The sequence below is a fragment of the Thermobia domestica genome, chromosome 12 (genome assembly GCF_964235325.1).
Source record: "Thermobia domestica chromosome 12, izTheDome1.hap1.1, whole genome shotgun sequence".
NCBI lineage: Eukaryota > Metazoa > Arthropoda > Insecta > Zygentoma > Lepismatidae > Thermobia > Thermobia domestica.
Genome location: NC_137465.1, coordinates 182,572,188 through 182,595,720, shown reverse-complemented (window position 1 = coordinate 182,595,720; position 23,533 = coordinate 182,572,188). Strand labels below are relative to the sequence as shown.

Genomic DNA, 23,533 nt, shown 5'->3' with positions numbered 1-23,533 from the left:
TGAGAAAGTATTTCCGAATTCTTGTAAATTTGTTTGCCATGGAGAATTTTTTTAAAAGAAATTTTTTAAAGGAAATAAAGCCATGTGTCAATTATGTTTAATATGCATAAATTGCATTTATATTCAAGAACTTCTATTAATGAAACGACGATGAACAAATTTCAGCATTTTTACATATGGTTGTCTCTGTAATTTAAGGATATTTTTATTACTAGTAACATAAATGTGTTTTACAAAGTCTTATGTCAAAGTCATCATAAAATCTAAAGAAAATTGTAATCGTCTTAATCAGAAGTTCAATAATACTTTTTCTCTTTTTCTCTTGGTATAAATAGAAGTAAATATGAGTTTCCTTTGAGTATTCTTTAGTTGAAAAGTAAAGTATCAGAAAAAAAAGAGTACAATTGCGGTATGGTGTTACTGAAAATTTAAAGGTAGGATCACGATGTGTATTCTTCATGCAAATATATGATACTAAGTTTACTTCTAATATCGATACGGTTAAGTATAAACGAAATAAGACCATTGTATTACAAAAGAAAAATAAATTTACTATCATAAAATCTGACAAATATACATACATATAAAATATAAATATTATATTTTCTCTCTTACGAAATATTAAATACATACTTATATTTTTTAATATAAAATTACGAAATTATAACTCTGGCCATACAAAAAGATAATATAATAATTATATTTTAATTATTCTATAATAAACGACCATTTTGCATTGTAGACTACGTCAAATATGCTTGCTTCAGAAAGCTAGAATACTTAACAAACTGTAACTTTCAAAGCAATCAAGTTTTGACAACTTTTAATCATTCAGTAACAGAGTTGACTAGGTTTCATTGCTGAAGACATATTATATATAGAAACACTGTATAACTTACAGCGTAGTACGTTAGAATATAAAGCTAGCTTCGGTTACAATAAAGCACAGATTACTTCAACTAAAATGTGAGTCACCGGTAACATGATTTACTTTCGCAAATTATTAGGTTAATTAAAATATTATTAACTAAAATTATAATTTTTCTAAGTGCTAGTTCTAGAAAGTTCCATACGATGTAACTTTGAGGTGCAGAAAAAAAGTAAATTCTATTCTTAATTTGTATCACTGGTTTGAGAGACTGTAAAAAATGGCATTTTCATAGTTTATTCACTGATTAAAATTGTACGTTCTTTTTCAACACTGTGACCATATGGGGCATGTACCTATAGTTTATTATGGAATTCGAACCATGTATGGTACAACCGAGTACTGAAAATAGGCTAACCTTACCATTTAGTCAGAGGCAGTTATTGCACTTTTTATGAAGAACTTTGACTCAAAATGCACATGTTTTAGCGATCAAGTTAAACTGTATAGCAATGGTACTTAGAATCTAAATAATTTTCCATTTTCGTAAGTTTTACATACATGTGAAGCTAGTAAATTGAAGATTGATAGCAAAGTAGGTAGTCAATCTATGAATCATAAGCATCATAATAACAAAGTAACAAGGAAAATTGCTAATTACACTAACAAATATAATCTAATATAATATCAATATAATCTATGCATTTATTTCTTTTACAATTAATGTAAAATGCTTCCTAACTCGAATATAATTAAAGCTTACATTATGGAAAATAAACTTGAATTCGATAATGACATTTAATTCACAATATAGAATCTAAATATACCCAATATTGTAACAAGCAAACAAGCTTCTGATCGAACACAAAAAATGTGTAGTTTAAATTAAAATACTTCAATAACCTTGAGCATGCATTTCCAGTCATCATATTTTCTTGGAATATTAAGAATTTCTTCCACCGATAACGATACCTTAGATCTAATTCACCAAATTTAATTTCCACATTTTCTTTAATTTTCACTAACATTGTCTAATCACTATTTGATACTTAAGTTTTCCCAAACTAGAGAGATTCTCCACAACAGAAATTGAAACATATAATATATGTCGATAAATTTCTGTTTAAGAAATGTACATCCATTATCATTGTGTCATTTTGATATTGCAGATCGTCAGTCAGGTATTGTATTGTAGGATTTGTTTACTTGAATCTGCAAAGATAAATATGGAATGGAAAGTATTAGATATTATAATATAATGTAATAAAAGGCAGTACACAAATTTCCAGACGTAACAACATAAATGTGCTTAAAACCAATGCTGTAGAAGTTAGAGTTTGTTTCCACAGGAATTATATTATTTAACGGCTTACCAACTTACTTAAAAGTAATAGAAAACAGTCGGTTTTCATGAGATTGTGAAACAAATTTCATCCACATTGTACAGAATTTAGGAAATCTTAAGTGACAAGGATTGTGATTGAATTTACTTTCAAAAACTTTTCTTAATACATACATCAAGTTTATTACATTATTTTACAACAAATTTATATTCAGGATGTATCTGGTTTGCCATAAGGACCAGACTGTGTCACGTGATCAGGTTAAAAGTCACGTTTCGTGCTAAATCGAGTCTAGAGCTTTCAAATCCAGATGTGAGATATTTCAAGCACGTAATCTCCGTGTAAGGTCGCCCTGCGTGCTTATTTGCAGAAGATGCATATAGTTACATAATCATTATTACTTATTTTACTCAAACAACTTGACTTTTGAGAATGTTTTCAATGATTTTCCACTGACTTTAATTCATGTTTCGTGATTTCTTACTATGTTTAATCCATTTTAGGACAATTTGCTTTCAGAATATATTATCTACATAGTCTCTTTTACATTTAAGCTAAATTTCAGCCATCTCCCTCTTTTGGTTTTTGAGATAAGTGGAGGAATTATTTATTTTTATTTGAATTTCGATTGACATTAATGTTAATGTTTCGTGCTTTTCGACTATGTTCGACATTTTAGCACAATTTGCTTTTGAAGTACAAAATCTACATATTCTCTTCTACATTTGAGTTGAATTTCAGTCATCTCCCCCAAAAGTCTGTTCACATCATTGCAACCGGATAGATCCTTTATCGTAATAATTGTATATAGATTTTATATATCACGATTCCGATATATTTTGAGATTTGTCAATTATCTACACTAAAAATGATTAATTAAATAAATCAGCTTTGTACTTGAATACCTTTGTGGACCTCCTTCGTGGCTAAGCGGTTAGCGTACGCGCCTTTGGCGTGGGAGACCCGGGTTCGATTCCTGGCGGGAGCTCATGTGGTCCGGATTCCACGCTAATCAGTAGGTCCACGTCTCATATAGCCTCGCTGCTGAAAGGGACGTTAAAGTCAAAATCAACTCAACTCATTGAATACCTTTGTGCCCGTTTCTTAAAATAGACAGGTTAAAATATAAACAAAAGTAACAAGAGTAGGATATATTGCAAAATAACCAGTGGTGACCATTCTTTCGTTGAAGAATGACGGATTCTTCTTAATCATCTGACATGTCCCTGTTGGTGAAGCTACAAGAATGTATTTCGTTTATGTAGTGGGGTATTAATCTAGGAAAGTCAGATTGATTTAGGAGATGACAGGATGTCTTATATAAATATGATGGTGTTTCTATTAAATGAGATTAAGTGAAGAACTCTGAACCAACTTGGTGTGCTGTTGTCTGAAAATAGAAGTGGCTTATCTAACTCTCTAATACGTACGTAGAAGTTTCGTTGCCGTTTTATTTTATTTTATTTTATTTATTTATTTATTTATTTATTTATTTGGTATGTGTGTGTGTGTTTGTGAATCAAAAAATAACCCTAAAGTTAAATGAACTTTTAGGGCTTATTCAACGTTCAATAATCCTTCCACCCCTCTTTACCTTCTATATAGCCTTGAATAAATAATATTATTCCTGTGAAATAAACAGTCTATGATGAATAAAACACTATCACTACGAGCAATGTTAATTACAAAAACAAAAACAAATTCGAACACATTTTGTTTATCTATTTCTTTCAAAATCATTACAAAATATCTCCTAACCTAACATTTCTTCATTCCCTATAATGTCATGATTCACTTTGTGTTTCAATTCTCTCTTTGTAGGCATCCCTAAATTAGTTGTCAATGAAAAAGATAATAACGAATATATCCTCTTTGTCAATATTGCCATGTCACAAAAGAAGAATACAGATGTCTGTAGAATTCGACTGGTGAACATTTTTCCATGAAGATTCTCGTGAAATGTGTTCATGTTGATAAATTTTAATTGTAATTATCCCCAGTCTTGTTAGTTTATCTTCCCCTTTTCTTTAATTTAATTTTTATTATCTTTGTATATTTGCTGTTCCTCAATTATATAAATATTATATATTCTCTTCTTGAAATTGAACCACAAAAGTGGCGGGCCGCGGTAGCTTAGTGGTAGAGTGTTACCTCTGGTGTTTGGGGTCCTGGGTTCGATCCGAGCCTTCGCCAAGTGAGCTTTGTAGTGGACAAACACCGTGTCCGTGGGTTTTCTCGGAGCTCTCCCGTTTCCTCCCACTTTCTTCATTCCACCACTTCATTCATTACTCATCATCACCGTCTCCTTTAGCCTAACTGGCATAACCGTGGGACGTAAAACTCAAAGATTTCATTTCATTTCATTTTTGAACCACAAAAACACGTGAAATATTATTTGTTCTAATAAATATTAATGAGGTAAGTCTTATTAACTTTGACCTTCGGTATTCTTTGGCTTACTAATTTTTAAGCTAATATATACTGTATATTTGGTCATGATATAATTTCAGTTCATTCAAACTAGAAAGCAAAATTAGTTAGTCTCATATAAATAAGGCTATCTTTTCGTTTATAATGTAAGAAAATAGTAATAAAACAGTGTGCGTTGTTGATGAAGACCACTGCAAATGAATGCAACTAGCAAACCTTCAGAACAAACATAATATACTGAATTTACTTATTAAATACTTTCAAGTAATATTATAATGAATCTTTATAATATTTTAAAAATTTGTTACAGAAGAGCTAGATGAATACCTGGGTTCATTTGTAAGACAGTTCTTCGAGAAGTTGAAGTATCATATTAACAATGTACTGATAAGACAAATGTAATCAATATACAGACTTTGCTCTGTGCCCAGATGAGTAGCTTATAATCTATTACGGGAAAATGTGTTGTGAAATTCGACTACAAGCCTTACTGTAAACTATCAACATGAACAATCTTCTAGTATTTAAACGATTACTCACTTATTTCGTCCGATATTCAGGATATCCCCTGTACGCCAGTTGCTGTGGATCCCATGAGTTACTGCTACTACTGGTTCTCTCAGGATCCCTAAATGTGACTTTAGAATTTGAAGATTGCGAGGACTGACTGTCATGTTTGTACTGCCACGCGTACTGAGTTGGTGATGATGATGATCCTGATGACGAAGATGAATCTTTACTTTCTGCTCCATTGTCTTGAGCTTCTCTGGAGTATGGACCATGATAATATGAAGAAGTAGGTGTTCCGTGGTACGGTTGGTAATAGTTGCTATGTCCATAGCTACCATAGTTGTGATGTAAATCTGGCTTGCACAGTTTGAAGAAACCAATTAATCCTGGTATTACCAATGCCATAAATCCTAATACTTTCTTGAATGAAGCTAATCCCAAGATCAAGGGCAAGAATAATAATAATTTCAACTTGAATAGTTTCAAGATGATGAGAAGAGGGATGAAAAGTTTCTTCAGCTTTGCTCTTGCTGAAAAGAAAAAAGAATGAAAGATTATTCACCATATTTTTTCACGTATGTCACATTAATATTTTCATAAATATATTATTACAACAATAATGTAGATTTAGCTTCTTTATAGTATTTTTTTTTAAATGACACTACTTTCAGTATTAACATTAAACAATTATTTATACCGTATGTTAAACGAAACTATTTCTAATTACGTTTTGTCTCATTTGATAATGGCTTATATTAGTTGAATTGTTTATAGCGTAAATTGTATGCCTCCTACTGCTTCAACTGAATGAAGTATGAGTTGCTGCAAGGACTCAAGGATATTACCGTCTTCACAGTTTCAGAAAGATAGATTTGGAACACAAGTTTTTAAGCTACAATAAATTTTGGTTTAGCCTATCTTCGGAGTTAGATATTATATTTGATTTATGCGACTATGTCACATTTCAAAGCTGAAAAATGGAAATTACGGTTTTATATTAAAGTTTAATACGTGGCTCCGCGTAGTGTAGGAGCTAACGTTCTCGATTTTGGTGCGAGCGTTCCCTGGTCCCTTTTTATTTCTCTCTCTCTCTCTCTCTCTCTCTCTCTCTCTCTCTCTCTCTCACTCACTCACTCTCTCGTCTGATGAAGTATCAGCGAAAGTATTTACTACATAGCTTTCCTCTTTCTTTCTTTATGAATTTTGTGATACTAATTCAACAAATTTTACATTTTCATTTTACGTAAAAGGGTCCTTAAATCATATTTTAGAATAAAAGGTTAATAGTAAACTTTTTAACATTTTAAAACTTTTTGGTATATTTTATAATCATAAATACGTACTATTTACCAATTTGATTCTATATATATATTTTTAAATTCCTCTCCAACTGAAAATGTTTAATGGTCTATGTAGGTTAAGGTCTCATCATTAAGTTTAACAACTAATGAACTGCTCAATGACCATCCTACATTGTTGTAACCAATTTTGCTACTGATGAAGGGACGTTTAAACTCATGGGTAGACTGGCTAAATGAAAAGGACAATAGTACCAGCGGCGTGCGATGTTATTTCTGGCCGAGGAATGGTTCATGAATAGCGACACACCCTTCGACATTGACAAACACTAAGATAATATTAATGTGAGTTAGTAAAATGGACAACATTATGTCAACAAGTTTTCTCAGAGTTTTCTCGTTTATCCCTCACTTCCACCAATTCTTTCATAGTCATCCGTTTTTTTAAGCCTAAATGGCATAATTATGAGATACTAAATTGAAGATTTCATTTCACGTGTACCAGTGTTGCAGCTAATTAATTTTTTGTACCATTTGTAAATATTTTCTCCTTTTTGCCATTCTATTGTTACACAATATAAGTTGCAACTTACTTATTACGCTCTCTATTATGTCAAGTAATATTGTAATAAAGGAATAACTTTTGATGCCCTATCTCGTTAAACATTACCTCTGCCATAGAGCTGCTTAGGTAATTCTTTAACTCTATTGGAAATTCCAATAAAAGTAGTTATGTTCAACGAATGGTGTGAAATTTTTTAACCCTTTATTTGGCACTATTGCTCTGAAGTAACATCGCATTCTATTGCATTATCCGCACGAATCCTCACTTCAGTGATCATTAATTTGACATTATTGCTTTCATACAATATTCATATACATGATTTGCGGGTCACTTCTTTAGATACTTCTAATCTTCGTCAACAGGGGGCAGTCAAATTTAATAGTGTAGAAGCTTTATCTTCTACGTTCCGCGAAAGTTCTTTTTTATTTATTTATTTATTTATTTATTTTTTACTTGTGGTTTCTTGCTCTGTAGGAAAATATTTCAACAAAACTGTTGGTAATTACTGAGAGTATTCTTATGATATACACATAAGACCTATTTTATGGCAATGTTGCTTTGAAATAAACATCTTGTATTTTGTAACCAAAGTATAAAAATACTTTAAAAAATACGAAATTATTATCAGAAAGACATGGCTCAACCATAAAAGCAAACTAAATGTTTTAATAACAGAAATGCTATCAATGCTTGCCAATTAAAGGGTTAATCATATTTTGCAATCAAAATCAGTACTTTAATGTAATTGCTTTTTTGATCCTTGACACGCTATCCTCTTCACGCCTTATAAATTACAATCTATGCTTTGCTGAAGAAAACCGGATTCGCACACAAACTATACATGTCGTGTTGTTCAATAATCTTCAGATTACTAGCAGCATTTCCCCTAGAAACAATACGATTAAGTTTGACTTCTACGATGGCGATTGTAATAGGAAATTCAATCTAAGATCAATGTGACCTCTACAGACACACATGTATGGCCCCGCGTAGTGTAGTCGCTAACGCTCTTGTCTTCGGTGTGAGCGGTTCCGGGTTTGATTCCCGCTGAGGGCACTCGGTCAAAATTGTAAAAAGCTTTACCATGCCAGCCATCCTGTTTTCCTCATTCACACCAGGTAAATGCCGGGGTGGTACCTAATTTATAGGTCCCATCCGCCTCCTTCCTTCCCTTTCCTCGGATAGTGTGATCACCGAGGTACGTCATCCCTCATACGTGACGGGCTAAATGGCTATAGATGCCTAAAGCCCAGAAATCTAAATCTTCTACAGACACATCCTATGTGGGGACCGCGTTGGTTGAGTGGTAGAACGCTCACATCTGGCGTATGGGGTCCCTGGTTTGATCCCACCTCTAGCCAAGTGGGCCTTGAGGTTTCTGTATGGATTTCCCTGGAGTGCTCCTGTTTACTCTCAATTTTGTCATTCCACCATTAACATCCATCTCGTAATCATTGTATTTTTTAGCCTCGGTGCATAAACATGGAAAGTTAAACTAAAAAGAAAAACATGCGCCTTCGAATTTCATTCAAATCGGACGATATGTGCTGTCGCTTTTTAAACGTGTTTCCATCAGTGTATCTATTTTCTCTAGAACATTCTACATCGTAAAAGCAAGTACTTCTTATTTGTGAATATACCTTGTTTTCATACACACGATTAAAAATGTTATAGTTACATAAACATAGCACTGTAATTTAGCAGACCATTACCAATACATGACTGACACGCAAATTTGTCTGTTTTGTTTCCTGCATCGCTAATACGCTCACCAATAGTTTCTCTTTCAGGATAAAAGTCATAATATCACGGACTGTTAATTTACAAAATTTGTCTTCGTTTTTTCATGTGTGGCCTGGATTTCTACCTTTCTCAATAATGGAAAATGTACTACATTAACAGCTTGAACAAAGGATTACGATTTGTTGAAAGAAATAAGTGATAAGTCACGAATACACCACGCGAAGGAGTTTGGTTTTGTATATGACGTGAAATTTCTCAAGATTAGGTCTAAATTGAATATATTCTTGAGACGCTTAATTGATTGTAGAAAACAACTTCTCGCTATCGATCACCATTTTTAATCTACAGTGATCAATGTTAAAACCGGAAGTGGTTCATTTCTATTATTTCCGGTTTGAATAGTGGGTTAAGAGAGAAGATAGAACATATTCCTAGAAGAACGCTAATCTACTCAAAAACACTGCTTTCTTGCTATTTTTTTTATCATTTTTGCTCTATGTAAATCAATATTGAAACCGGATATTTTGGTGGATTTCTTTCACTTCCGGTTTTAGTAGAGAGTTGAGGATAGAAATGAAATGTATTCTTCAGACTCTTAATCGACTGGAGGAAACCGTTCCTCTCTATCTATTACCTTTTTGTAATCTATGGTGATCAACGCTAAAACCGGAAATGATTGATTTCTATCACTTCTGGTGAATGAATGACCTCCATCAACAAACTCGACTCCTACCTTCTGACTTTTTACATCGTGGCCAAAATTGATGATTATCGATCACGTAGCTTTCAAGATATCTGTCTGTAGGACGGACATACAGCATAAATATATAAAAATGTGTAGAGTAAACAAAAGTCCTTAAAAATGAATCAAATTGAACCTCGCCTGTAACTTTAGGAAAATGACTCCCCCTATCAGCACACTTGGTAGGCTCATACTGGGTTGGGCCAACGTAGAAAAATACTTTGTCCCAACGTAGTTTAAAGTGAATGTTGGCCAACCAACAATTTACCATCATTTATTCAACAACTTCGATCTCACACTCCAAATCGTAATATTACTTCTTTCGTAGGGGTTACGTTGAGAATTTATTTGGTTAGCAAATAATTGGCAAAAAAGGCCAATTACAACGTAGGGGTTACGTTGGGAATTAATTTGATTAGCAAATGATCGGCAAAACAGTCAATTACAACATAGAGGTTACGCTGAGAATTGATTTGGTTAGTAAATATTCGGCAAAACTTTCATTTACAACATAGGGGTTACGATGGGAATTGATTTAGTTAGCAAAATAACTAGCAAAATGGTCAATTGCAACGTAGGGGGTCATGTTGGGAATTGATTTGGTTAGCAAATGATCGGCGAAACGGCCAATTACAACGTAGGATCAACGTTGGCAGTTAAGGTCCTAACGTTTCTCACTGTTGGGTCTACTGCCGAACAGCTTTGGTAATTGGACTAATTTCTTGTGCTTTGAATGACCCATATTTATCTATATGAAAGAAGAAATCCTACCTGATTGTTCAAAGCCTCAGTCAAATTGATTAATTTAGAAACTTGAATTTTGTATAGGACTTGCGATGTAAGGTACCGTGCCATAAAAGAAGGACTTTTGGAAATTTGAAGTGCAAGGGAGAGAGAAGTGAGAAATAAGCTGTTTACATCTCGAAATTCCTCAAGATTAGAGTCATGAAATTTGATATTTAGACTTTTCACTTAAAATAATTAAGGACGTCTCTTTAGATGCCCAGGTGTTGGAAATCTGGAATGAAAGAAAAAGGAGTGGAGATTGTTCACTAAGATTTCTATACCAGACCTTCGAATTTCGTCCGAAACTTAGGGTTCAGACGAACTCTATATAGCAAATACAGAAGAACGCAAACTATTGCCCGCAGTTACATATAGGATATTTGCTACTTAAGATTACATGTGTAGCTGTTAATGGAAAAGTACGTAAATGCAAAATAATAATAATAATAATAATAATAATAATAATAATAATAATAATAATAATAATAATAATAATAATAATAATAATAATAATAATAATTTAAAATATTGCAATAAGGATAGAGCACATAAAAAAGGGGTCAAAATATTGTCACGACTGAAAACCGAAAAACCAATGGAACACCGGAACAACAACCTTAAAATCGGGACTCTCTCGGCTAAAACCGAACCTATAGTAATTCCAGCTATGGGCCTCCAAAGAGCGTGAAATTAATAACATGCTTGATTGTATACGTATATATAGGCTATTTTTAAAAAGAAAAATAAATTACAATAATTTGTTACACTCATCGAGATGCTGACATACTATACTGTCAAAACTTCTTAATGGAATCTACTTTAAATAAAATACAATAATTCAGAGAACAACGGATATTATTAAACATCATAAACTTACAAAAGAAATAAAGAAAAAAATCTTCATGAAAAGTTGTGTGTTTACAAATAACTCATAATGTTATTTGTACAGAAGTTAAAACCCATAATGTAACCATATTTTCATCTTTGATTGTTTCAAAGAAAGAAAAAAAAAAAACTTTAATTTGAAATGCTTCCATCTTAGTCATCAACCCAATTACATACTTCCTTATGCAACTTTTTTTTAAAAACCTTTGTTGGCCTAGAAGTTAATGCAAGCATGGCCAAGGGAAAGAAATCCTACAGCAATGTTCTGTATGTTTCTGTTACACTGCACTTACAGCTGAAGACAAATATTATACATGTCAGTTCTCCGTAGTTCACCTTTGTTGTACAGAGGCAGTGGAGAGAGCTTTTTACCTCCCTTCCCCATGCAGAACCGGAAATGGAGCCTTTTATTTAGCAACCAATTGTGTAAACTGTAATTACTGGTAATTACTGTAATTAGCAATATGTTCTTATATTCGTAAAATACTGATCAATTTATCTAATAAAGAACATACGTGTTTAGAGCAATAAGAAAAAGTATGTAGGCCTAAACTCTCTGTAAAGAGTACATGTACGGCTGTCCATACCTTAACAACGGAAAAGCCAAATTCTAAGGTAGTCCATGAGACAAGAAAAAAATGAAATGAAATCTTTGTTTTACGTCCCACGATTATGTTGGCTAGGCTAAAGGAGACGGTGATGATGAGATATGAATTAAATTGTGAAATAAAGAAAGTGGGAGGAAACGGGAGAACCCCGAGAAAAGTCACGTCCACCACAAAGTTCACTTGGCGCGAGTTGGGATCAAACCAGAGATCCCATGCACTAGAGGTGAACGCTATATCACTGAACCACCGCGGCCCCACCATGAGACAAGAAAGGTTTCATTCCGAAAGGTGTCATGTAATTAAAATTGATATTTCTGTTTGTATTCTCATACACACGTCACCAAAAATCTGTCTCATTTCTTGGGTTATCCTACCAACTTCAATAAAGCAAAAATTTACCTAAGAGGAAGTAAATTAGTAATTAGTGTTGTAGCTTCATAGTTCAGAAACTCTGGGGTTCAAACACCGAGGTCTACCATCTTCGGATGAAGGTTTTTCAAAATTGACTTGACAGTTCCACCAGCCGAATGGCCGAATGGTACTTTTAAATAATAAGATAATAAGTCGAATGAAAATAAAACGAAATATTTCAGTTTAACGTCTCATGATTATGAACTTGAGGCTAAGGGACATGATGATTAAGGCAGGTGAATGACGATGGAAGAATTGGTGATATGCGAAGGTGGGAGGAAACAGGAAAACCCCGAGAAAACCCACAGACAGGATGTCCACCACAAACTTACTTTCCCGGGGATCGAAACAAAGACCTCACGCATCAGAGGTAAGCACTTTACCATTGAGTCTCCGCGGTCCCAAATAATATGCATAACATGTTTGTTCTTGTTTGAACATTATATAATAGGATACTATAGAATATAGTAGAGTGTGTGCAGTAAAGATTAAAACTAAAAACGACGTAGACCTATAAATAAATGCTTTTATAATATGCGGCATATAGACTACTTCATGTGATGTCACACTACGCTGAGCATTAAGCTGAAAACATATGACGGAGTCACGATCTGACCTTACATAAAAGCCATTATTTCATTGTTTTCGTTGCGGGTCATGAGAGAAACAATGAGGAAACAACTTCAGCTGTGGTGGAGCCAATTTTGTGGTTTGTAATTGAGATACGATAACAATATCTAACGGATATGCTAACATTAAAAAATATATATATATTAAACACTCGATTCATAAATGTTGTCCATCACTATACAGTATATAGACACTGATACTACTTAAAATAATGGTAATTCCTGTAACTCAAATAAAGCAGTGGCGTCATTTGGGAAAGGCACAGGGTAATTGCTCTTCACCTGCGTTTCAAAAATACATATTTTTAATTAAATATATACTAATCTATCTATTAAAATGCTACAATAGCAATTAAAAGCGCCTGAGCTCCAACCTATAACTTTGGCTTTCAAATCTTTCATTTATGGTTATGTGTGATTTCACGTTTAACAGTGACAAACATTTTGAGTATTTGTACCTTAAATAGTCTAAATTGGTTAACTATATGTTTTTCATAAAGTTTATGATATAAAATTATTGTTCAAAGCCTTTGTATTTTAATAAGCCTTCTATAAAACCAATGCATGTGAATTGTGCTTCCACCTTCCGAGTTCTTTTAAACTATGTTTATATGTTTGTGGTCAATCCTTTCGACAATGAGATCTCGGAAACTACAGGCTCTAGAAAGATGACGGTTTCACTGATCGATTGGAAATTTTGTGTAGATTGTCCAGCTCTAATTGAATATTTAAAAAAAAAACATGGCCATTATTTCTTTATTACATTTTTTAGGGTACACTGGAAGCGTTGAAATTAAAAAAGAAAAAAAAAACTAAAGCATCATATCCTATGCGTTATACATTCCAACACCACAATGTTGTATATTGGAGTTGTATATGTCTCAAGCGTTTGTTCCATGGCCAAATAATAGTGAAAAAGGAAGGATAACCATTTCTCGAGTCTAAGACAAATCTTTATTTTTTGAGTGTTTTGCCCAATGAACACCATATATAACTGACATTATAATCAATTGTATATGTAATGTATTTGCTTATTACATACTGCATGCAAGAAGAAAGAAAACACTGGTCATACATGAATTAGAAACTTCAACCGGAAGTAGGCTCAAATCTTGCAAACGGTGCGAGATATTGAGAAAAAATAGTCGAAAAAATCTCCCCTTTATGATACCCCTTGTCGATTTTTTTTAAAAAATCAAGACGTCTTTCACTTGTATCTGTAAAGGGACATGTACATATGTTGTGAGGGATGAGAAGGAGATTTATGCTCATTTGCGAATGATGCGCTGTGTAGAGAGCGCAGGTTCATTTAGTATATTAATAAAAAACGTAAAACTCTTATGTCGGCTTAGAGCCCGATAATAAAGTTATTTTCAAACCCTAAAAGGAAAATTTACATAATATAATACTTCAGGAAGATTATTTGTAAGTGTATCCACATTCGTGTATTAGGGTGTTATTTAGAGAACATAACTTTTCATGGAAAATGATATAATCAAACTGGAGATTGGTCAATATTGTCGTGCGGGGACAATGGTCAATTTGAGGAGGAGAATGATAAATTTGGGGAGAAGAATGGTAAATTGGAGAAGAAAATAATATATTTGGGGAGAAGAAAGATAAATTTGGAGAGGAAAATGACAAATTTGGAGAGGAAAATTATAAATTTGGGGAGGAAAATGATAAATTTGGTGAGAAGAATAGTAAATTTCGAGAGGAAATGATAAATTTGGAGAATAAAATGGTAAATTTCGGGGATTGCACTTAAATTATTCGATAGCATTCTTTTGGCTACGTGGACAGCGTATGCGCCTTTGGTGCGGGAAACCTGAACTGGATTACTAACAGGAGCTCATGTGGTTCGGACTCCCGCACATTAAAATGTAGGTGCACATCTCATACAGCCTCGCTGCTGAACAGGACGCCAAACTCAAATCAATTCCAAAATATCCAAGCCCTTGTGGCGAGGGGGGGGGGAAGTGGGCATCCCAGATTAATAGCACATAATGCAAGCAAAAATCTCCAAAGATGAGACATATATAAGTTGATAGATGTGATCAAGCTGAACAGAATGACGTACTTGAGTATAAAACCTCACAATGGCGTACGCAGAAGTTCATCAAGAGGGTAGTTCATATAATTACAGATACTTGAATGCATGTGTTAATATAGTGAATGCTTATTTTGCATAATACAAATAACTTGCTCAAGGAGATGGTTAACATTCCGAATCCCCCTTGAAAATGAAATCTTTAAGTTTAACGTCCCACGATTATCCCGGTTAGGCTAAAGGAGACGGTGATGATAAGAGGTGAGTGAAATGGTGGAATGAAGAAAGTCGGAGGAAACGGGAGAACCCCGAGAAAACCCACGAGCACGGTGTTTGTCCACCACAAAGTCCACACGGCGCGAGCTGGGATCGAACCAGGGACTCCACGCACCGGAAGTGAACGCTTTACCACTGACGAGGAAGGTCCATAAACCGTGAGAGTTGAATTTTGATGAAAATTTGTGACAAGATTCAGTTCGAGTTGCTAAGTAACTTAGTAATAGTCACTCGATGCGCAAATGCTTCGTTGAGCTGCTACACCGACGCCATCTTGAAATCCTGTAGGCAATGTCCAAGAATACCCTTTTAGCACAAAAATGAAAAAGCTTTTGATATATCTGACTTCCGTATTGTAAACCAAGGTAAATCATCTATATGCGAGATTACTTCCAGTGCATGACCGCCATCTTGAAAGGCGCCATATTGAATCGCCGTCAAATATGATAAATGGCAAGGGGGTCATGTGGGATACCAAATAGCACTGGAATTTACTCCTGAATTTATTTCCGTAACCAAAATTTAGATATCTGTTTTCACTTCAGAGTTAAGAGCCCTCTTACCCACAGGAACATATAAAAACTGTGTGAATTAAACTTGTGTCATGAAACACGTTTGTGCGAGCACTTGCATGATTTTAACTACTGCAGTAGTTAATGCAGTACAATAGCAACTACACCAATCAGATCTTGAGACTAGTGAGAGAAATCGTTAATTAAATTGAAATTTCTGTAGTGAAAAATGGAATATCAGCATGCTACAAGTTATACCTATTTTAAAGTGCGATGGAATAGACTGTTGGTCGATGAAACACATGCCTAATAGTACTGACAAGCAGAGAATACCAAAGGGATTGTTCGGATATATATTAGAAAAATTATATAAACTGGTACATATTAGTTGATCGACCAAAATGGTTCGGATTCCACTATAATCAGTAGGTCCACGTCTCCTTTAGCGTAGGAGGCGTGTGGGACGTTGAATTGTATCAAACCAAAAATATCTTTTAGGCAATTTTACGTGGTCCATTATAGTGTGTTAAGTTTTATTCTCCAATCTAGAAACCTTACGCAAAGACCATCATTGTTGCAGAATATTGCGTTCCTTTCCAATACTCATATTTGACGACCTATAATTTACCGTGCATATTACGAAGTTAAAATACTTTAATGTATTTATTGACAGTTTGTCTAAATACAATCGATTTATTGCTGCCACATTGAACAATGAAGGAGATATAAATTATCAGTTCACAGCCAATTCTTAGAAGATACACCTGGAAACTTAGATTTCACTTTTCTTGTGTGTGTTCTGCTATTAGTGATAAGAGAATGCATGCACAACTGCTAAGAATATGTGGTGGTAAAGATTATTACAAGATTCAATTCCAAGTTGCAATCCATAAAACAAGCCTCTTTCTTCCTTTTCCCTTCAATATAAAATAATTAAATATCTGCATCTTTCCACCTTTAACGATAAAACACTTGCATATACTAAGGGCAAGACTAGTTTTCATATCAAAACTGTGATAAATAACTGATTGTAGCAGGTATTCACTTGTTCGGTGTACAAGTTATATGGCAGAATTTTCATAAAGAAAATGCATTCTGTTGTGTATCATCAATTTTGTACGCCAGTCCTAAAGGACATGCTTGCATATGCATGGCAGAAATGTGGGTACGTAACAGGAGCAATAGTTGATTCATTTACAAATGTTCGGAAGACTAGTAGAAAATAGTGTCTGTGGTCATGAAGATTGTGACGAAAGTGCATTTGTTAAGTGTTTGCACTGCTCCATGATGCTGTGTGCTAATCACTACGTTTTGGATCTCCATCATCACAATTAAAGAGCAAAAGGTTAGTAGGTTAATATTTGCTTATGTGCAATAGTTTATATTATTTTTCTAATATTTTTTTCTATTAATTTTATAATAACTTCAAGACAGATTCTTTAAAACCATATGGGCCGTTCCACCTAATTTATATTACAGTATTTAAATGCTATGCATAATCGCAACACACACAGACTCATATAAATATAGCGATTTTGAAATAGGTATAATTTGTTACAGTGCTGCTATTCCATTTTTCACTACAGGCATTTCAATTTAATTAACGATATCTCTCACTAGTCTCAAGATCTGATTGGTATAGTGGCTATTGTAGATCAAATAACTACTATTGCATTAGTTAAAATCATGCAAGTGTTTACACGACCGCATTTCATATCACAAATTTTACTTGCTCAGTTTTTGTATGTTCCTGTGAGCGAGAGAGCTTTTAACTCTGAAGTGAAAACATATATGTAAACTTTGGTTACGGAAATGAATTCAAGAGTAAATTCCAGTTCTATTTGATACCCCACATGATCCCCTTGCCATTTATCATATTTGACGACGATTCAATATGGCGCCTTTCAAGATGGCGGTCATGCACTGGAAATACTCTTACATATAGATGATTTACCTTGGTTTACAATACTGAAGTCAGATATATCAAAAGCTTTTTTATTTTTGTGCTAAAAGGGTATTCTTGGACATTGCCTACAGGATTTCAAGATGGCGTCGGTGTAGCAGCTCAACGAAGCATTTGCGCATCAAGTGACTATTACTACGTTACTTAGCAACTCGAACTGAATCTTGTCACAAATTTTCATCAAAATTCAACTCTCACGGTTTATGGACCTTCCTCGTGAGCCCCCTACGAATCCCCCTTGTGTACGCAACTGAACTTACATGCGTAGTTTTCTAGAAAAGCGATAGAAATAGTTTCTCTCTCTACCCTCGCCCCTACTTTTTTTGAATTCTAGTAAATAACTGAAAGAATATGGTAAGAAAATGTCGGAAACTGAATGAGACAGTGTCCGCAAAACGCTTTTACGTAAACAAATACAGTTTTACTTTAAAACCTTTTCGTAGAGAGCAGACATTTTTGAGTGTCCGACAGGTATGATGTCATAAAACCGCGCACCCAGGTTACTGGTCTATAAGGAAAGATCTGTAAACAGCTATTAGTTCTTTTAAAGTCAGTTCGCAGAGACTTATTTCCTTCATTATCGTGTTTAAGTAATTCACTGAAGTAGTTGTGCCTCTTGAGGAAATATTCCGCCAAGTGAACTTTGTGGTGGACAAACACCGTGTGCGTGGGTTTTCTCGGGGTTCTCCCGTTTCCTCCCACTTTCTTCATTCCACCATTTCATTCATCTCTCATCATCACCGTCTCCTTTAGCCTAACCGGCATAAGCGTGGGACGTAAAACTCAAAAATTTCATTTCATTTTTTTCTTGAGGAAATAAATATGCATCACTAACAAGTAGTCACGTGCTCACCACATGAAGGAACGACAGACATGATATTTTCTCAATTACTATTGAAACCGGAAGTGCCTTACCAAATTCCGGTTTTAGTAGAGAGTTAAGGGGGCAGACTACTAAATATGTTTCAAAAGCTAACAATTTTTATTTTGAAAGTTTTTCGTAAATGAAAAGAGATAATGAAATATAACTTAACTCATTAATAGATAATGTTATTCTACACCCGAAAATACGAATCGGAAGAATTTTCAGTGTTGCCATCCATAGAAGTTACAGTATGACCAGAATTTGAATTACCCAAAAATCTAGGTTAAGGCAACGACTAGAAAAATGAACTCAAAGGTAATTGATGACTTATCATGTTGTCTTGGTTCCTTGTTAACTACTTTTTAAATAATATTTGTATTTATCCTATAATAACTTACATACGTTATCACAAAATAAATAAGTTATTACAAAATAAATACAAATATTTTTTAAAAAGTAGTTAACAAGGAACACAGACAACATGATAAGTCATCAATTACCGTTGAGTTCATGTTTCTAGTCGTTGTCTTAACCTAGATTTTTGGGTAATTCAAATTCTGGTCATACTGTAATTTCTATGGATGGCAACACTAAAAATTCTTCCGATTCGTATTTTCAGGTGTAGAATAACATTATCTATTATCTATTATTGAGTTAAGTTATATTACATTATCTCTTTTCATTTAGGAAAAACTGCCAAAAGAATAATTGTTAGCTTTTGAAAAGTATTTAGTAGTCTGCCTCCTTAAGGATAGAGATGAAAGTATCCTTGGAAAGCTTAATCGAGTTCAGTAAACCGCTTCTCGCTATCTATTATCGTTTTTACTCTATAGTGATAATCATTATAACCGGAAATGGTTTGATGGTGGATGGATCATCTCTGTCAACATCCTAGATTCCTACTTTTTGTCCTCTACGTCCTGGTCAAAAATAATGGCAATCCATCAAGTAATTCTTGAGTTTTTTTTTTTTTTTTTGCCTCCCGAACGAACGGACGAACGAACCGACAGACAGAGTAAATACTATGTAAAGCAGTTTTAGTAAACGAAACTCCTTGAAGGGGTGCACGGTAGCTCAGTGGTAGAATGCTTACTTCTGGTCCATGGGGCTCCTGGTTCGATCCTTGGTTAAGTAAGTTTATGGTGGACAACATCGTGCCCGTGAGTTTTCTCGGGCTACTCCCGTTTCCTTCCACAGTATCATTCCATCAATCCTTCCATTATCATTCACTTGCCTTAATCAGCCATCTCCCTTAGCCTAAAAAGCATAAACGTGGGACGTTAAACTGTAATATTTCAGGTTTTCAAACACTTTGATAATCAAAATTATACAGGAATTAGGATACTAGCTAAGTTTTCTTGCTTAAAGTTGAAGAAAAAATATTAATCTTTAACCGATGTGATTTCCCTCAAAAGACGCCACTACACTAAATTTTCAATAAAATAAGGGGTAAGCGTAGTAAAAAGACTTCGCATGAAAATTGATGGTATTCGAGTTGTGTTAAGTTGGTTTTGAGTTTAACGTCCCTTTCAGCAGCGAAGCTATATAAGACGGGATCTACTGATTAACGCGGAATCCGAACCACATGAGCTTCCGCCGGGAATCGAACCCGGGTCTTCCACGCCAAAGGCTTGATTGTACTCGAGAACCACATCACCCCCGATTAGTTGAAACTGATACTAATATAAACACACCCACCATGCCTTTCATTATGACATTAGCAAGACGACAATAGTCTACATACTGTTGTTAATGAAATGTAACAGAATTATCATTAACTCTTAAACCTTTATAATGTCTATTAGGGACACGCAAGTATGACTTTTAAAGTTGTAATGTTAGTCAGAGGTAAATGTGAAGGGTAATGCGGCAGGACGTCGTTCCCATACTTAAAAAAAAAAAAAATGTATGGCGTCCCTCCACTTACAGAAAAGACAATGGGCAAAGATAGGAACGGGGATGGCGTGACGTCATACGTTCCCCTACCTTTTCAGACCACTTTTTCTCCTGATGTTAGTACGTCCGTCCATTATTTCACATGGTAACTCTTGAACGAAAGCAAATTGTAGAACTATTTATTTATTTATTTTTGCAATAGATACCTAGAATGCTTATGTCTCCTGGGATCGTTAATGGAGATAAACTGTTAATCATCTTCTCAAGTAACGATGGCTATCTATCTATATCCCATTTTCTACTATTGAAACAGAATGCTAGAAGTTATACATCGCGCCGCTAGATGGCAGCAGACATCATCCAGTGGATGACATCTACCGTACGAAATTAAAAATTCTAAAAATGTAAATAAATATGCGTTTCGCGCGTGATTCTCTTTACATTTTCTTTAAAAGCAGAATTTATTAATTATGCAATGTTTACATAATATTAATCGAAGCTGTTGCTTGTCTACGAGGTTATTGACAAATTATAAGCGATCAAAATAAGGAAACGAATATTTGTTCACGAAATTTTTAAAATTTCCATTCATTATTTCCTTGTATTTGGGAGTATTTATACTAGACTTCTACTAGAGGACAGGCCACTTAATTGCAATTCAAATTAGACATAATTAGTATTTGTACTTTAATCAGAAATTGAGTTATATGCCTGTTACTAAGAATAAAGTCTACAATTTTGGAGAAAGAGGAAAAATCTTATAAAAGTGGAAACTATTAAATACATTTTTTCCCTCTGATAAACCAATAATGGTCAAGTTACGAAAATTTTACATAAGTACTTATTTTGACATGTTCAATACAACCGAAAAAAATATTTTTTTCCTGTCCCTATCAGAACGATTATTTAGAAGTTAAATAAAGCTGAAACGAATGATATCATCTATCGTGCATATCAAAAAAAGGAATCAGTATATAACGGAGATTGAAAGTTGAAAGGAATTGTTATTGTCGTGAAGATAGATTTAAGCGGTAGTGGAACAAATGAAGCATGGACACATGCCCATTATTAAAAGGATTAGTAGGCTATAAATTGAGGTCGCTAGAAAAAAAAAAGAAGCGTCTGTTCCGCTAAATGTAGGCGATGATATAGAGAATGCAGTGGACAAATACCCCAGGAAAGAAGTGGGAGGTGGCTATCTGACAAGTCAGACGGATTGGTGCATCGTGAAAGACTGTCCAAAAAAAGGAAAACATGGCATTTAAAAGAGGATCTGATACTTACAGAAAACGCTTTCATTTTTGTCTTCAATGATGTCCAACTCGGTAGCAATCTCATCCACGAATCTTGGTGAATAACGTCCATTGGCTGTCACTTCATCAGGAAGATTCACTACAAACGCAGTTGATTTGACAAACTTCTCCACTTTTCGCAACAAAAATTTCACGAATTGGTCCCATTCAGAATCATCTGCCCGCGGTGCAGAAGAGAACTCATAGTACCTCCCTTGCTCTTTGTAAGGCATTCTTATCAACCTGGTATTCTCATTCAGTGTATACGCATCCTTATCAAAAAAGTCATCGAGAGAACTTAACGCTTTGTACTTAAAACAGGCATACAAATCACTCCGAAGACATTCTTGACCGGCCCTCTCCAAATAGACATCATTTTCATGTCCAAATGCTAAGTAGTCAAGAAATTTTCCTGCTCGAAATGTCTTATTTCCTTCTGGGAAAGACAATGAGTTTACTCGTTGCACTTGACATTTTCCACTGTCCACTAAAACAATCACTAAAACTATCACTCTTGTCAAGCACAATCTCCAGGAGCCCTCCATGTTGAATTCCAAATGCAGCTATGCGTTGCAGGTTGCCGATTGTCACTTTTTTCCCTGCTTTTTTTCTCTTTCTTCTTGTGGTAGAAGAAGGTATGTGTCTTCTTTTTCTTCTTTTACTTTTTTTCCGATCGTCAACTTTTCTCGCAAGTTCTCTTAGCCTACTGTCCTCCTTCTAGTATATAGAAACAAGGCGTCGTCAGCAATGTACTTGGTTGTATGGCTTGTGGGAAAGCTCGTCACAGCATCGGAGAAAACATACATGTATAAAACGACGACGTGCTAACAAACACACACATATGTTCCTTCCTTCTTTTAATCAATTTTACCTTCCTTTTCCCTCTTTCACTGAAACACAGAGAAGAAGGAAAAAAATGAAGATCGACAACCGTTATTCGGGCAGCGGTCAAGGTGCGATGATTACGAAGCAAGGTAGGTAGCTAGGCAGAAAGCTGCTACAGCTTGGCTCGTTCTTGTAGCGTGTGTGAATTACGTGACTAGCGTTGCAAACAAGCGAAACCCAAATACCGCACTGTGAAAAATGTTGCGAGTGATAACCTCCACTTAAAAGACACAGGTAGTTAATTACGCATATACTTCCAACACAGTCTTTGGTGTTTCGCGATCAGAACCACTCCATAGAGCAACCTTTAATTTCGGGAGCAGCTCTCACTGCTGGAGATTCTGCAGAGGTATTGCCACAATTCAAAAAGTACCAGTTGTATATATTGTGCGATCTTACAAGGATCTTGAGGTGCGAAAGAGGTGGGGTCTTTTGTGGTTATCGTAATAATTATAGTGGGCATCGACCTTTGGTTACATGTGCACGATGACGGTGCGCAAGGGTAGAAAAACCCACCGCAATATAGTCAGACAAAACAACTTTCGATAGTTCCCATCCAATGTCGGTACAAATAGAGATGAAAGTGATTCTTACTTGACCACAGTTCTAGTGAAAGAGGTCTGTGTTTTTTTTTTTTTTATTAACACACTCTCCTCCAATCCCGATAGTGAAAAACTTTCTGGTACAATAAGGATTTCTCCGCCGAAGTGACCTGGATTCGAACCGGATTTAAGTCTTATGTGAAGGGAAGTAAGATGACATATGATCCCCTCTCTTCCTCTGCTGATGAATGATGCATTAAAGATGGTCGTTGACTCTTGGAACTCCCCCGATGTACACATAAAAAGGCTTTCTCTGCTTAAGCCATGAAACGGACTTCCCTCAAGTTCATGTCCTCTTCCGTATTATCATGAATAAATGTTGCCACTATCAGCCATTATTTTTTTAGGTGCTACAATTAGATTATCTCAGATTT

General features: G+C 34.7%; 1 protein-coding gene across 1 annotated transcript; it reads right to left on the bottom strand.

The window, feature by feature from the left end:
- Positions 1 to 539: 539 nt before the first annotated feature.
- On the bottom strand, positions 540 to 23,147 carry Osi2 (DUF1676 domain-containing protein Osi2). The gene is made up of 3 exons (XM_081734460.1): positions 21,665 to 23,147; positions 5,182 to 5,681; positions 540 to 2,080 (listed from the first exon to the last, which is right to left on the bottom strand). Exons 1-2 carry the CDS (start codon positions 22,215 to 22,217, stop codon positions 5,182 to 5,184), a joined length of 1,053 nt encoding a protein of 350 aa, XP_081590586.1. The 5' UTR covers positions 22,218 to 23,147; the 3' UTR covers positions 540 to 2,080.
- Positions 23,148 to 23,533: the final 386 nt, after the last annotated feature.

What these genes read in the sequence shown, in the direction of transcription:
- Osi2 (XM_081734460.1), bottom strand. Translation starts at nt 22,217, where the DNA reads ATGGAGGGCTCCTGGAGATTGTGCTTGACAAGAGTGATAGTTTTAGTG. An exon ending in CAAAAATGAAAGCGTTTTCT is followed by an intron (nt 5,682 to 21,664) that starts GTAAGTATCAGA and finishes TTTTCTTTTCAG; the next exon opens with CAAGAGCAAAGCTGAAGAAA.